The sequence below is a fragment of the Podarcis pityusensis genome, assembly GCF_964106645.2.
Source record: "Podarcis pityusensis genome assembly, chromosome: 7".
NCBI lineage: Eukaryota > Metazoa > Chordata > Lepidosauria > Squamata > Lacertidae > Podarcis > Podarcis pityusensis.
In genome coordinates, this window is record NC_138031.1 from 87,824,321 (window position 1) to 87,840,635 (window position 16,315).

The 16,315-nt window shown below is 44.1% G+C and overlaps 1 protein-coding gene across 1 annotated transcript; it reads right to left on the minus strand.

Moving 5' to 3' along the window:
• Positions 1 to 3,747: 3,747 nt before the first annotated feature.
• Positions 3,748 to 8,816, minus strand: GRPEL1 (GrpE like 1, mitochondrial). Its single transcript, XM_081015237.1, has 4 exons — positions 8,672 to 8,816; positions 5,959 to 6,124; positions 5,199 to 5,280; positions 3,748 to 4,466 (listed from the first exon to the last, which is right to left on the minus strand). The coding sequence occupies exons 1-4, from the start codon at positions 8,773 to 8,775 to the stop codon at positions 4,120 to 4,122; spliced, it is 699 nt and encodes a 232-aa protein (XP_080871363.1). The 5' UTR covers positions 8,776 to 8,816; the 3' UTR covers positions 3,748 to 4,119.
• Positions 8,817 to 16,315: the final 7,499 nt, after the last annotated feature.

Here is a 16,315-nt window from a genome sequence, read left to right on the forward strand (position 1 = left end):
TCTAAATGTGGTCACCTCATGAATTATTATATTGGCAGTCCCTTTCCTAAAGATGCCCAAGACTGAATTCATTTCACAGCTGCCACCAAATGAGTTTTCAATGAGCTATCTATTGCAACCTCAAGATCTCTTTCCTAGTTAGTCGCTGCCAGTTCAGACCTCAAGCTCATATATGCAAAATTAGGATTTTATTTTTGCCCCATTGTGCATCACTTTAAACTTGCTTACATTTAACTGGATTTGCCATATACCGTAACTGTCTTTCACCTGGTTTCAGAGCTCCTCACAATCTCTTGTTTTAGCCCTCTTGAACAATTCAGTATCATTAGTAAATTTGGCTCCCGCACTGCTCATCCCAACCTCCAGATCACATATGAACAAGTTAAAAAGCAAATGTCTCAACACTGATCTTTGGGGGCGGGGAGACTCCACTTTCTACATTCCTCCACTGGAAGAACTACCCATTGATTCCTAGCATGCTTCCTGTTTCTTAACTAGTTACTGATCCATAAAATAACCTTTCCTATTCCATGACTGCTAAACTTACTCAGGAATCCTTGGTGAGGTACTTTCACAAAAGCTTTTAAAAGTCCGAAGTACACAATGTGAACTAGATCACCTGATGATTTTTCATTTGTTAATAAGGCTTAAAACGTAAGCATCTTGTAATCATTGTTTTCCTCGGTTTGTCTGCCCTACATCTCTCTGAAATCCGATGCAAATATTTCATTCAGCTTCTCTGTAGTCTTTTTCTCCTTAAGCACTTTTTACTCTCTTGTTATCCAAAGGTCTAAACACCTCCCTAGCTGGTTTCTTGCTTCTAATGCATTTTTTAAAAACTGTGGTTAGTTTTGCAAGTTTTTAGCAATAAGATTACAGTGGTACCTCGGGTTACATATGCTTCAGGTTACATGCGCTTCAGGTTACAGACTCTGCTAAGCCAGAAATAGTACCTCGGGTTAAGAATTTAGCTTCAGGATGAGAACAGAAATCGTGGTCTGGCGGCGCAGCAGCAGCGGGAGGCCCCATTAGCTAAAGTGGTGCTTCAGGTTAAGAACAGTTTCAGGTTAAGAACGGACCTCCGGAACAAATTAAGTACTTAACCCGAGGCACCACTGTATTGAATTCTTTTTTGCATCCCTTATCTGCATGCATTTTTGGGGCCAAAGTTTGTGTTCCTTTTTGGACTAGACGTCCACTTTCTGAAGGAAGCTGCCTTGCTTCTAACAGTTTCCTTGACATTGCTCATTTATTCTACTACATTTCTCTTAGCCTGGATGGTACCTTTCCTGATAAGCAGTATGCATTGTCACACTTGTGACACACTGGGTATCCCCCACAACCCTGCTGGCTCTCCACCTGAATATCCGTTGCTGTTGTTTACTGAGGTAGTTTACTTGGGAGCTTGGGTTTTGTTAGGTCACTAAGGAGAGTGACAGAGCAATCTGCCATGACCTCTTCACTGTGTCAACCTCACCCTACTGCTTAACTTGCTTTGTTACTGTAGCTTGATGTTTCATCACTAGAGCTCCCTCTCACTTTTGGAGCACACTCCCTCGTTAGATTGCTCCAAATTTATTGCCCTGGCTAAGCTTCCCCAGCTGTTGATGCAGCCAATTAGGTAAAGTAGACCTTATTTGGAAAAAAGCACAACACAGAAAGAAAAGTAGCTCAACTCATGGGCTTAATGAATTCCAGTTAACAGGAAGAGATGAAACTAGATTATCTACAGACTTTCCATCCCTAGGATTTAGCTCCTATTAGTTTAAGGTACGTGAATTAAACAAGTATGTGGTGGTACTTACCCCCTAGTTGCTTCATTGCTTAACTCACTTGTTTCCTTGGTTTGATACTTCAGCACTGGGGGCCTGTCACCGTAAATCACCATCCAGTACTTACTAGTGACATTTTTCCTTTGCAAGTTTATCCACTATCCAAATCAAACTCATTAACTGGAAAACTACTCCCCTCCCCCTTAACAAAACAACTTTAACTTTATGCTGTATAGTTCAGGAGACTGGTACAAGTCATCAACCTAAGTTAATAAAAAAGTTTTGTCACTAAAAATAGATAATGGGTTTTACCCATTTACCAAATCTGCAGCTTAAAAAAGTAAAGCCAAAACAGGAATAAAAAGTTGAGCGTGTTGTTCTCAGTGCTTTTTTTTAAGGGGGGGGGGGTTTCCAGTGCTGCATACACTTGAGTACTACCAGAAAAAAAGCAATGGTTGTTCTGGACAGTTTGTTTATAGGCAAGACCCCAAAAATGCAGGAGTAAAACTTTTAGAAAGCTTCTTTTCATCTGCTTGTTGAACTTGGCCTGCAGGGATGGGGAGAGACAGCCTGTTGGGGCAAATGTTCCCTATCCCTAGTCTAGGAGCAGGTGGTGCTACAAGGCTCAGGCCTGAAGACAAGTAAGCCTGGATGTAATCTGCCTACGTCAGATTATTTAAACATTTTTAAAAATAAGTTTGCCATTTTGGTTGCAAAGCGACAAAGCATGCACCTTCCTAATTATCTGTTGATCAATGTAAAAATATTTGTACATTAATCCTTGTTGGGATCAATCATCATCCCAAATATTGGGATCAAATATTGCAAGACTGATGACTTTGCATCTGGTGGAAATCAATGCAAATACAGAAAAGAAAAGATTGTAAGAAATTAAGCATGAAGAAAGTGGAAATGTGATCATTGTATCATTTGCAGTATCTGTAACACTGGCACCAACTTTGATGGATTTAAAAGGATGGTTAGACCAATTCATGCACATGTACTTATTCATGTACTTATACCAGTCGCAATAGCGGTATGCAGGGGTAGGGAAGCCACAGACCACAGACCTAATTAAGGCCACCAGTTTTCCTCATTTTGCCCATGAGGTCACTTTGGCCACAATATGCCCACCTGCTCTACACCAGACATGCCTGATGTCAGGTACAGAACAAGTGCTGATGATCAGCTGGTCAGAAGCACTTTGCAGACTGTTTTGTCTGCAGCGTCATTTAAAATCATGTGGGCAGAAACTGGACATTTGATGTCAGGTAACTGACAAGTGGGCAGCCCCACCTGTCAAACTCGGCCCACCAGCTGGATCCAGTTCTCCACCTCAAGGCTCAGAAGCACCAGGTCTCCAAATACCAGCCATTGGGGAACAACTGGAGTGGGAGACCGTCCTCACATCCCACTTGTAAGCTTCCTATAAGCATCTGGTATGCAACTTTGGGAAACAGGATGCTGAACTATAGGCCTTGGGTTCGATCCAGTAGGGATCATTTGGCATTCGTAAGATTAACTGGCAGAATTAAAAAAACAAAAATCCCTAACAAGCTGTTCCCAATGTATCATAGATAATTCAGAAGATGAAGTGCTCATATTTTATGTTGGTCAACTGCCTCAGACCTCCCACGCACTCTTCTATGTGCCGGAGGACTTTGATGAAGCAGGCAGGGAATGGCAGGTATTAATAAATTCTGGTTTCAATGAAAACTAGCTGATGTCTGTGAACTCTTAAAACACTTAATTTGGTTGTGTGTCTGCAAGCAGTTACTAAATGAACTTGCTATTCTTTTCTTTGTAATGGTCTCAATACATCTCTAGATCAATTGTCATTTCAAGGCCGTGCAATGTGATTCAATACTAAACTAAATATAGGAAAGACTAACAGCACTTATACCAAATACTTGTTATGTGACATACAATTTGATGCTTTCCATGGGAATAGAAGCTATTTAAGTTAGTACTCGGCTGGTGTCCAACTCTGTATTCATAAAAGAATAAGCAAAAATGCTAATTTGTGCACAGAAGAAGACACTGAAAAGATCAGATTTTCATTCTGAACAATCTACATTGCATTATTGTTACTAAATTACCTAATTACAATGCAGAATACCTTTCATTAATCACCATATTATTCACGGGACACAGATGACTCATGCTTGCAATTCATACCACTCACTTTGCATTCCCCACCACATTATTGGTATTCATTTTAAAAACACATTTCAACATTGCTTCATTGGTATTAAAGCTTCTTCCACCATTTAGTTTAGCCTCCCACACTGTTTATGAGTCTTTATCTGGGCATCTATTGGTTCTGTGGCACTCTAAGATTAGACTGCTAAGGTTCCTTTACAACACCTACTAAAGCAGGCCTCAAAGTACGGCCATGCAACTTATAGCCCACCTTGGATACTAAAGCCACAGTGCCAGGTTCTTTCCCTTCCATGGGAACGTGGAATAATGCTTCGTGCTCATAGGGATCAAACTTGGCTCCAAGAGGATTCAGTTTCATCAAGCCATGTTTGGTGAACACTTTCTGTATTTGAACCTCAGTCATGACAAGACCTTCGTAAAGGTTTTTGAGATGTGGATTTTCATCCCTGAGTTCTTCTCTGGGAACACTCTCAGTTGCTTTTTCCAGAACATCAGCAACTTCCAGCAAATCTTTGCAGAAACTCTGAATTCCTAAAACAGGAAAAGCAAATAAAATTTCAGATAATCCTTAAAGATGCATCAACATCTCATCAGACAATGAAAGGAACCATTAATTTTATATTTTCTTCCAGGATTCAAAGCTCAGGCATGTATATGGTTAAAGATACATTATCAAGTATTACCAATACCAAAAATGATGTGCGACTGAATCTCCATTAAATTCACATGTGTAGAATCGGGGACATAAAACTTATAGCTAGAAAATTATAAGTAACTTAATTCTTTTCACAACCACCCTCAAGCCTAAGTTTTAATAAGGTACCAGTGTATATGATAAACGTGCATTTTTTCTGCTCTGTACAATGACCCAATGTCATCTCTTGAAAATGTAATTGAAAGGGGTATTTGGCAAAGCAGTAAGCAATTCAAGCTGCAAATATCTTCACCTTTGAAATTCTTTTTTCTATAGTTAAGATCAGTGGTGAATTTCCAGCCTGTCATCCCTATTAAAGCTCAGCGGAGGTCCTAAATTTGCATCTGAGGCCAGCTTCCCAAGTCACACACACCTGACATATATGACTTTGGAGTAGCGTGGGAGAAGTGAAACTGCAGTTTACCTGTGTGCTGTGAAGTATGACTCTTGAAGCAGCACAGCATATAAGCTGAGTGGCAGTACCATTTTGGAATTTCCAAGCTTAAGTTTTCATTTATGTTTAATGTGGTGTTCTAGTGCTAGTAACAACAAATACAGCCTATACCTACCATATAACTTTGCTTCTTCTACCAATTTCTGAGTTCTTTGTCGCAGATTTTCTGCATCTGCCAGGGCACGTTTATACTTGTCCTGGACAAGAGGGAAAATAAACAGTGGAAATGTAAAACCAACTGCCTATGTAAAAAACTCCCAGGAAATGGAGACACAGAATGAATGAGTCCACCAAACACACCATCCTAACTGTGCTCCTGGATCAAAAGTGCTGTCTTTTCCTCCAAGTGATACACTGAATTTGTGATGTGTCAGGTTTTTAATAGAACTTTATAAATGTTGTGACCCACAAGTGAGGGGATAATGGTTAAAAGCAGGACAGAAATATAAAGGGAGAGATATTACTTCAGCCATTTGCTATGCTGTTAAATCCTACAATTACCTGGCAATATTAAGAGCAACATCAGCAAACCATGAGACACTCCTATTTTTGTGGCCCCAGGGCCCATTTAAGTAAACAAGATAAAAGTCCTTTCCTCTTTTTTTATAAACTAGATACATGGTAAAAACCTAACCATTCCCTTTTTAGACAAAGACGAAATCCAACTTTAGTTCACCAGTGGGAGAAAATTAATGACCGCATGTACAGAGCTCAGGTAGTCTCAAGACATTTAAGTTATATATACATTCTCACTTTTCTGATGCTAGCACTTTCAAGACCCAATTGCAAAAAGAAACTACTGAAAAGTAATATGCATATCCTATCTATCTGCTGTTTGAGGGCTATACAAATATATAAACCAAAAGGAGTCTTACAGTAATTTCTTTTAATTGTTCTTCTAGTTTGGCCTTTTCCTCTATTAACATCTTTTCAGCAGAGCCAGTATCAGATTTTTGTTCATGTTGAGTCTGGTTTGGCTCTTCTTCCAAGTTTGGTCCAGTGCCTTTCTCCTGTGTCGCTATGCAAAGCAGCTGAGAAGTCCTGAAACAATATCAGGTTCAGTAAAACTCAAAGCAACTTTTTAAGACTGAGTACAAGAGGCCACCAGCACACTGCTACCTCTTATCCCCAAATCTTCTCTGGAGGGTCATGACTCATCAGAATCCCGAGAATAGTACAGTGGTGCCCCGCAAGACGAATGCCTCGCAAGACGGAAAACCCGCTAGACGAAAGGGTTTTCCGTTTTTGAGTTGCTTCGCAGGACGAATTTCCCTATGGGCTTGCTTCGCAAGACGAAAATGTCTTGCGAGTCTTAAGATTTTTTTTTTCGCTTTCCCCCCCTTTTTCTAAGCCACTAATAGCCTTTTAGCAGCTAATCCGCTAAGCCTTTAATAGCCACTAAACCGCTAATAGCGCTAATCCGCTAATAGGGTTGCTTCGCAAGACGAAAAAACCGCTAGACGAAGACACTCGTGGAACGGATTAATTTCGTCTTGCGAGGCACCACTGTATACAGTGGTACCTCGGGTTAAGTACTTAATATGTTACGGAGGTCCGTTCTTAACCTGAAGCACCACTTTATCTAATGGGGCCTCCTGCTGCCGCCGCGCCACCGGAGCACAATTTCTGTTCTCATCCTGAAGCAAAGTTCTTAACCTGAAGCACTATTTCTGGGTTAGCGGAGTCTGTAACCTGAAGCGTCTGTAACCTAAAGCGAATGTAACCCGAGGTATAGGGAGGGGAGGGGTAGTTATTCCATCAGACAAGCAAAAATGAATACTGCTAGAATTAATTTTTTTGGCACCACACTGAATACAATTCCATGCAGCAAAACTCTATACTAAGATTATATATAATGGGAGGCCAATCTAATAACCCATTTGTGTTTTTTTTCTTGGAAAAGGAATGTCTACTCAGGTTCTCAATCTTCAAGAACCACAATGCAGTTTTTGCAGTACATCCTTCCAGTCCATATCCCTTGTGGTGGTGACAGACTGGTATGCAGATATCAATAAAAACATAAATATTTTAAAAACCACATAAGAAAGAGGGATAACCTTCCTTCAAACAACTTGACATTTTAATATTTAATCATGCATAAACAGGCCCCACTACTTCTCCATTAGGAACAGAATTAGTTACCTAGAAAAAAGTGTACAATCATATAAAAGTTTTTTCAAAGTTTGACTAATTTTTGAAGAACAGATGTGCAGCACAGTCCTTTTAAGTGTCCTCTCAGAAATTTCACCACCTTCCCAACAGGAATCACTTCCAGATATGTACAGCAGGTGTGGTTCCCCTGTAGTGCTCCAGTTGCTGTCAGCCTCCAACTCCCACCAGCTCCAGCTAGTAAGGACAACAGTCAGGGATCATGGGAGTTCTAGTCCAGCAACATCTGGAGGGCCACAGATTCCTTGTCTACAATGAACAGTATTGCTGCAAAACACAGCCAAGTACATAACTCTCCCAGGAAAGTTAGGGCTAGTTCACATTTAGTTAAAAGATCTATACAGTATTGTTATTTATTATTTATTACATTTATATACCACCCTTCATCCAAAGATCTCAGGGCAGTTCACAAGATAAAAATAGAAGATAAAATACAGGATGAAAGAGACTTACACTGTCCCTCCTTTATGTTTCACCTGGGGATGGTGAGCTCTGCTCTAAAGTATAGTGGTACCTCGGGTTACATACGCTTCAGGTTACATACGCTTCAGGTTACAGACTCCGCTAACCCAGAAATAGTGCTTCAGGTTAAGAACTTTGCTTCAGGATGAGAACAGAAATCGTGCTCTGGCAGGGCGGCGGCAGCAGGAGGCCCCATTAGCTAAAGTGGTGCTTCAGGTTAAGAACAGTTTCAGGTTAAGTACGGACCTCCGGAACGAATTAAGTACTTAACCCGAGGTACCACTGTATCAGCATATTTAAATGAACCAATACCCTCTATTGCCCACGTTGGTTTCAAAAACGTCCCGTTGGCACGTGCAAGGCAGACAATTCCTGCTCGAAAGGAATTAAGTCATTTGCTATTAAGATGGATCGGGTATTGAAAAGCCTTTTAATACTGCCCCAAGCACCGGCCGAAGGTGAATCTGAAAGTATTCAACTGTCTAAAGAAAAAAAGAGAGAAAAGGTTGGAGGGGGGGCGGTAAATAGCAGCCATTCGCCCCGTCCACGCAGAGAAACTAAACCGGGGAAGATACCTCCTCCCGGAGTAAGACAGGCTGCGTGACGTAATGGAGTAGGATCTGAGCGAGACCACGGTTCGAATTCCGCTCCCTGGGGGTGACCTTGGGGGCCAGGAGCTGCCTCCTCTCTGCCCAGCCCGCCTCACAGGGCGGTTGTGGAGCGGGGGGGGCGGGGGGCGAACTGCCTTAAGTCGCTTGGAGGGAAACGAGGGATTAAAGGCGACGAACAGAAAATATGTAAAATAAATAAAATCAGATTCCGGGACGGGGGGGGGGGACACGGGGGGACCGTGGGGCTGTGGGCCCGGCTTCCCGCCTCCTGCTTCTTCGCCTCAGGCACGCGGAGCCCTCCCGGCCCTTCCCCCGGGGCGAAGTCCCGCCGCCTTTGCCGGCTTACCGCTGCGGGTGCTGTGGAACGAGAAAGGCGCCTCGCCCCGGCAACCCCGCCAGCCCCGCCAGCCGCCACACGGACCGCACGGCTCTCGCCGCCGCCGCCGCCATGTTGCCGCTCGGACTCCTCCCCTCCCCCACCCCAAACGCACCAACGGAAACCGCCTCCGCCCAATCAGCAGGCAGGTCGAGCGGGCAGATTGGGCCATGTAACCAATCAGCGACGACTTCAGCAACAGCCTCTGCCCAATCCTCAGGCAGGTCGACCGGAGTGCTCCTCTTCCCTGACCATGCAGCCAATCAGCCACGCCCTCGGAACCACGTGCGTGAGAGGGAGGGAATAAAAAGGTATGTCGCCATCCGGGGCCTGCAGTTCGCCTTTTGAAAGCGAGCTGATTGCGAGTCAAACGAGAGCCGAGGAAAAGGCAGCTATAGATCTAATAAGTGGACTCACACTGGCATTTAACTTCTGGGTTCAGTCTGACCCGTGCTTGCTCTCCCAACGCAGAAGGGTTAGGCAACAACTGAGAAATCTATGAATTTATTGTTAATATTTTTTAGCGCACTGGCGCTTAGACGCCTCCAGATACCTGCATTCCAAAATAAAGTGAAGTCGTAGAAAGAGTTCCTGTTCTTTCCCACTCAGGACTTACTCGGGTTTTAATTTTTTTCAGCATTTTAAAAGAGTGCCAGTGCAGTCCATTATTCCCAGATGTGGGGCATTATCGCTCTCACAATGTTAAATGGAGAAGTCAAATTAAACCGAAAACTAGACGGGCGTGCTTCCATGCGGTAGTTTCCTAGAATCATCGAATTGTAAAGGATTCCCGAGGGTCGTCTAGTCTAACCCCCTGCAATGCAGGAATCCCAACATGCAGTCCCCCTTCCAATTGGAAACCATACTAGGTTTGCAAATCTGCTAGCAGTTTTATTGCTGCACCTGTGAACTCCATGTGGCTGACACACGCAACTGTTTTTGCAGCGTTCACAGAATGACCACGTACGCATCATAACACAATCTCATCCCACCCCTGCTTTTAAAATGGGTTTACTGTTTTCAGCAAGCTGTGTGTGTGTGTGTGTGTGTGTGTGTGTGTGTGCGCGCGCACGCGCGTGTGTGTGTGTGACTGGGTTGTCTGTGGTAAATCCAGATTAAATTGTAAATAATATGTGATGGCATTCTGATTAAGGCAATGTCATATGTGGGCACTGAACAAAATTTAGAACGGTAAAGTTGCAAGGGGTCCTAAGGGTCATCTGGTCCAACCTGATGCAATGCAGGAATCTCAACCAAAGCATCCGTGACAGATGGCCAGCCAACCTCTGCTTAAAAACCTCAAAGGAAGGAGAGTCCACCACCTTTTGAGGGACTCCAACAGGTCTTACTGTCAGAAAGTTCTTACGGATGTTTAGTTGGAATCCATTGGCTTGGGTCCTACCCTCCAGAGCAGGAGAAAACAAGCTTCCTCCATCTTCAGTATCTCCTCTCAGTCTCCTCTTTACCAGATGAAACACACCCAGCTCCCTCGACCATTCCTCATAAGGCTTGTATGTATGAACAGCACAGGTCCAGAAGAAACTGCTGCCTAGAAGCACCATGTGCCATCATGGCTCGAAAGCTGAGTTTTCTCTGCACAAAGAGACACACTATGCACGCCATAGGCTTCAAAAAGCATAGCTCAGAAACATGGGTGTAGTCAGGCTTGGGGGTGTGTGGGCAAAACCGAGATATCTGCAACACGATTGGTCAGTTAGTGAAGTATTTTTATTCCTCCCTGTGGAACACCCTCCCACTGGATGTTAAGGAGATAAAGAACTCTACAAGTTTTAGAAGACATCTGAAAAGAGCTCTGTATCAGGAAGTTTTTTATGTTCGACATTTTATTATGCTTTTATACTGTATGTGCTGGAAGTCGCCCAGGGTGGCTGGGGAAACCCAGTCAGATGGGTAGGGGTATAAATAAAATAAATAACAACAACAATAATAATATTGACACTGTTTGGGCGAGGGCACACCATTTTCATGTATTGTTTACACAGTACATTTGTTACTGCGGCTGATATTTCTTGCACTCAATTATATGTAACACTCAGGGCCCAGAGGAGACAATTTATCTATATATATATATATCTTTTGTGACAGTGTGAATCATGTGACCTAGATACAGTGGGGGGGGGCGTGTTTCTCTTTCTGAAACATGAAGTACACTCTGAGCATTTTCTTTTCTTTCATGTTTGATGCTGTTAGATGAAATAACTGGGGATGAAGGTTTTATGGTAATATTTGCAGTTGGGTGGACTGGATGACCTTTGGGGATACCTTCCAAGTCTATAAGTCATGTGATTCTTTGGTTGTATGATGGGGAGGGGTAATCTTGATGTATATTTTGCTTTAGGAGGCTTAGTTTGGTCAAAATCGAGCATACACTTTCAGAGTTAATGCTAAATACATTAGTACTGTACTTCTGGTAAATGAGCCACCATAGCCACTAGAGGGCTGTGAAAAGTTGTGTCCCAGGCTTTTTAGACTTTTTAGATGCAGATGGTGCTGTGGTCTAAACCACAGAGCCTAAGGCTTGCCGATCAGAAGGTCAGGTTGGCGGTTCGAAAACCCACGATGGGGTGAGCTCCTGTTGCTCGGTCCCTGCTCCTGCCCACCTAGCAGTTCAAAAGCACACCCAAAAGTGCAAGTAGATAAATAGGTACCGCTCCAGCGGGAAGGTAAACGGCATTTCCATGCACTGCTCTGGTTCACCAGAAGCGGCTTAGTCATGCTGGCCACATGACCCAGAAGCTGTACGCCGGCTCCCTCGGCCAGTAAAGCGAGATGAGAGCCGCAACCCCAGAGTCGTCAGCGACTGGACCTAACGGACAGGGGTCCCTTTACCTTTACCCATCTGAAACCAAAGGGGAACATTGGTTGCCAAATGTGATTTTTTTAAAAAGCTCCCACACCCCACTACAGAAGCCATCCCAGTTTCTGATTTGATCCTGGAACGTCCCACTTTTCCTTAGGATGTCCCTATTTTCATCAGAGAAATGTTGGAGGGTACGGAGTTATGCAACCCCCGAGTCAAGGAGATAAGTAAGTATACCACCTTTAGAAGACATCTAAAGGCAGCCCTGCATAGGGAAGTTTTTTTTAAATGTTTAATGTTTTATTATGTTTTTATATATGTTGGAAGCTGTCAACCCAGTCATATGGGTGGGGTATAAAGAATAAAGTTATTATTATGGAATAGGATGTCCCTGTTTTTATTAGAGAAATGTTAGAGGGAGTTACCAATGCATGGATCACTGTGGTCAGTATTGGTTGCAGCTGGTATACCAGCCAAAGTTGATAGAAGGCACTCCTTGTCCCAGAGGTCAACTGGGACTATAGTGACAAAGATGGATTAAGAAGTTTCCCCAAGTTGCAGACTTTTTCCTTCAGAAAGTGTTATGTACTGAGTTGGCTAGGATCCAAACTGCAGCAGTCTGATTGGTCCTAGAACAATAGGATCCAAAATGCAGCAGTCTGATTGGTCCTAGAACAATGCAGCAGTGTGATTGGTCCTAGAACAATAGGATTCAGAATGCAGCAGTCTGATTGGTCCTAGAACAATGCAGCAGTATGATTGTTGGCAGGAACCACCCAATCATGCTCCAGATAGAAGTGAATCCACAACCTGATTGGCTTACAGTAGAATTCCGGAATTAGCCAATCATGTGCAGCCCATTGTGTAAATAATGTATATAAAGCAGATACTGTGAGGGGACTTGCATTCATTCCTCCTCACCACTATGAGCTGAATAAAGAGCATGAAATCACTTTGCGACTCTGAGTATATTTCAGAAAGGAATGCAGCCCCATCCAGAACAGGCAACTGACCTATTTCCCAGACAAGGCCGTTGTCTTTCTAGGATGGAAGCTCAGTTTGCTGACCCTCATCCTTCTACAGACTAGATTCAGCTTCTGGTATGTTAGTGCAACCTATTCAGCATTCGAAACTCCCATTGTTCTAGGCACATTTTGCTACTGGGAATTTCATTAGCACGAGCATTTCTGAGCTCTGGGTGCAGGACTGCGCCTCAGATTTCAGATTAAAACTGCCACTGCTGGCACTGAAGACTTCCAAGAGATTGCTGTAGTGTCAGGCAAGCTGACAGGTTCTACCTCTCAGCTGGCCTTACAGAAAGGCAGTGTTTTGAGGGACCCTCATAATAATATTAGGGGGGCGGGCTGGGGAAGCATGGCTTCATTTTTTGCAGTCTTCAGATGAAGGCTAGACCATGTGAAAAATGAACATAAGATTTTAGCTGCAGTTCATTCATTTTCAGCGTTGTATTGTTCTTATAAAAAAGTGCACCTTGACATTCTGTTGTAGTGCCCATAACCTAGGTTTAAGGTGCCATTTAGCTCCTAGCTTTCATATCTTAGCTTCTAACACTGAACTCAGTCTAAATGAGGATTAGTGGCAGTGATGTACAAAAACCCAATCTGGCATGTGGCAGCAGGATTCAGCAGTGTGTTCAACAAGTGATTGGTAGAAATGGATGGAAATCAGCTTGAGCTGCTGTTTTCTCATGGCCACCACACACAGACATTGTTGTGAGAAATGGCCCTAAGAGGGTCAACAAATATGGGGGTTGGGGTGGAGAATGCACATAGTAGACATGTGGAAATAGTCTATTGTGTGGGATCCTCCTTCCTTCCTTCCTTCCTTCCTTCCTTCCTTCCCATGTAAAAAGTAAGATCCATCTAAATGACCAGAGGAATCAGCTGAAAGATACTGGAAACCCTACTAATTTAAAAACAAAGAAACACACTAGGCCTCAATAGACATGAAGTTACCCCTGAAAAGAACATAGTGTATCTTGGAGCTTATTTGTGGCAGTTCTTCCAGAATTCATTGTCAATAAGGATAATTTTTCACATAAGCCTTCTCATTGATTTCTCACACATGGCATTTTACTCAGCGCCTGCCATTGATTTTCTTCTCAGAACCCATCATTCTCCTCTCTGACTCTTTTGACAGCCTGCAACCCCACGGGAACTTCACTCATGAGCCCTGTGGGCATCATTATCACCTTGGGTTTGCTTCTGATCAGCCTAGAGGCCCTTGCTTATGAAGCCAAAAGGGTGTCCTGGCTCCCGTCCCAAAACACAACAGCAGATGGTCTTACTTGTAAGCAGGGATAGGATCTTTATTAAGACAGAGCAGCAGTACATTGTTGTGAGGTGGAAAGGTAGGTCATGGGTATGTGAGCAAAATAGGTTCTCACCCTCATATTCCCATGGACTTGAGGGAGGGATGAAAAAAAGCTAACCATGCTGGGGCATTTTAAACATTAGCCTATACAACACGGGGACTACGTCCACAGAGGGGCTCTCCATACATCCAAGGGGTGAACATGTACAGGCATGTACAGTGGTACCTTGCTTTAAGAACAACTTAGTTTATGAACAGCTTGGATTAAGAATGCTGCAAACGCGAAGTAGGTGTTTTGGCTTGTGAACTTGCCTTGGAAGCAGAACATGTTCTGCTTCCTGTTGAGTGTGTTCCATTTGTAAATTGAGTCCCCTGCTGCTATGGGAAAGCACGCCTTGGTTTAAGAATGCTTTGTTTTAAGAATGGACTTCCGGAACGGATTAAGTTTGTAAACCAATTATTTGACTGGTGGCAAAGGCATTGGTTGTGTGGGTCTTCTATGGGTTCTGCTGTTGGCACTCTGGCATCCTGAAGAAGGGGGCCCTGCCAAATATCTGCCACAGCATCCAGCAAGGCAGCTGATAGACTGGTTCTTGGCATCCTTGTGTGCAAAAAAGGGGGGAATTATAATAAGCACCATGGTTGCTCACACAATCACAGCGGGGGGGGGCAGTCCTAATCCCCTTCAGGGAGCCCCAAGAGTGCTAGTTGGAGCCACCACAGTCACAAGGAGCAGACACAGCTGCCTCCAAGACACAAGGTAAGCAAGTGATCCTCTCAAGCTGGTCAGGCAGCTTCCACAGATGCTCCAGTGGCACAGAACCATCACCTCCATTCTCTGTGCAAACCTCGGCTACCTCAGCCACAAGTAGGTCCCTGGCTCTGTTTTGGCTACTGCACACATCCTCCGCAGGAGCTGAGAGTTCTGGACTTGGGGAGGGGAGGGAAAGGGTGGAGAATGGTTCAGACCACTTGCTTCAGCATCCACACCCACAGACCTATCACAACTGTGAAGTTATGTCCCACTGTGCATAACAAGCTGTTTCACAGGGCACAATCGCTGCAAAGATCTTCTCTAAGGTTCTGTCTGGAGTTTCCTTGAAGCTCATGCTTGAATGGACAAGCGCCCAGCCTCACTTTCTGATGGAGGAGCCCCCTCACTTTCCATGGTGCACATACACCATACGCTCCAACATTTCTCTGATGAAAATAGACATCCTATTCAATAATTAATATTTATACCCCACCCATGTGACTGGCTTGCCCCAGCCATTCTGGGTGGCTTCCAACATATATAAAAACATAATAAAACATTAAACATTTCAAAACTTCCCTATACAGGGCTGCCTTCAGATGTCTTCTAAAAGTTGTATCCTTACTTATCTCCTTGGTTTGGGGGTTTGCATAATGGCAAAAAGAAGTACAGTATGAAGATCCAAGCAGTATGGTGATCAAAGGAAAGGAACAAAGGTTTTGGGGGGAATGGGGTGCCACATGCTTCAGCCATTTCCTCCACTCTTTTCCACCACTCCAACTCCCAGCACCTTCTTTGCTAGGTTCTTCTGTCTGCTAACACACAAAAATGGAGGGGGGGGGGGCTTTCCCTGACATTACATGAGAGATGTGTATTTAACTTACATTCAAGAATTGTGTTTAGAGGTACCCCAGGTGATTTGGACACCAGCTCTCCAAATGCCCATTGGCCTTAGAGAAAGAACTGAGAGCTCTCTCTCTTTCTTATCCTAAAGGTAAAGGGACCCCTGACCTTTAGGTCCAGTCGTGACCAACTCTGGGGTTGCGGCGCTCATCTCGCTTTATTGGCCGAGGGAGCCAGTGTTTGTCCGCAGACAGCTTCCGGGTCATGTGGCCAGCATGACTAAGCCTCTTCTGGTGAACCAGAGCAGCACACGGAAACACCGTTTACCTTCCCGCTGGAGCGGTACCTATTTATCTACTTGCACTTTGTGCTTTCGAACTGCTAGGTTGGCAGGAGCTGGGACCGAACAACGGGAGCTCACCCCGTTGCAGGGATTCAAACTGCCAACCTTCTGATCGGCAAGTCCTAGGCTCTGTGATTTAACCCACAGTGCCACCTGCGTCCCCGTTCTTATTCTAGTTCGTTCTAATATTGCAAAATGGAGTCCACTTAATTGCAATCAATGGCTAATGCACGAGGGTGGGCTGGGGATCCTGGCATTGAGCCACGCAGAGTATACGAGAGACCCGGACAGCGGGGGGGGAGGAGGCAGAGAGAGAGAGAGACCCCCTCACGGAGTCTTTCCTCTAGGTAGCAGCCTTGGATTTGCGGGGGATGAGCCCAATACCAATATTCACCTTGCAGGTGCACCACAGAGACAGGAAAAGGTTGAGAGTGATCCTTGCATCCTGGTTCAGCTTGCAAAGCAAGTCTTTGTACAGAGAGCTGGGCACATCCATAGAGAAAGTAAAAAGGATAGAAT

What these genes read in the sequence shown, in the direction of transcription:
- GRPEL1 (XM_081015237.1), bottom strand. Translation starts at nt 8,775, where the DNA reads ATGGCGGCGGCGGCGGCGAGAGCCGTGCGGTCCGTGTGGCGGCTGGCG. An exon ending in AACAATTAAAAGAAATTACT is followed by an intron (nt 5,281 to 5,958) that starts GTAAGACTCCTT and finishes CCTCTTGTCCAG; the next exon opens with GACAAGTATAAACGTGCCCT. An exon ending in AGAAGAAGCAAAGTTATATG is followed by an intron (nt 4,467 to 5,198) that starts GTAGGTATAGGC and finishes TTCCTGTTTTAG; the next exon opens with GAATTCAGAGTTTCTGCAAA.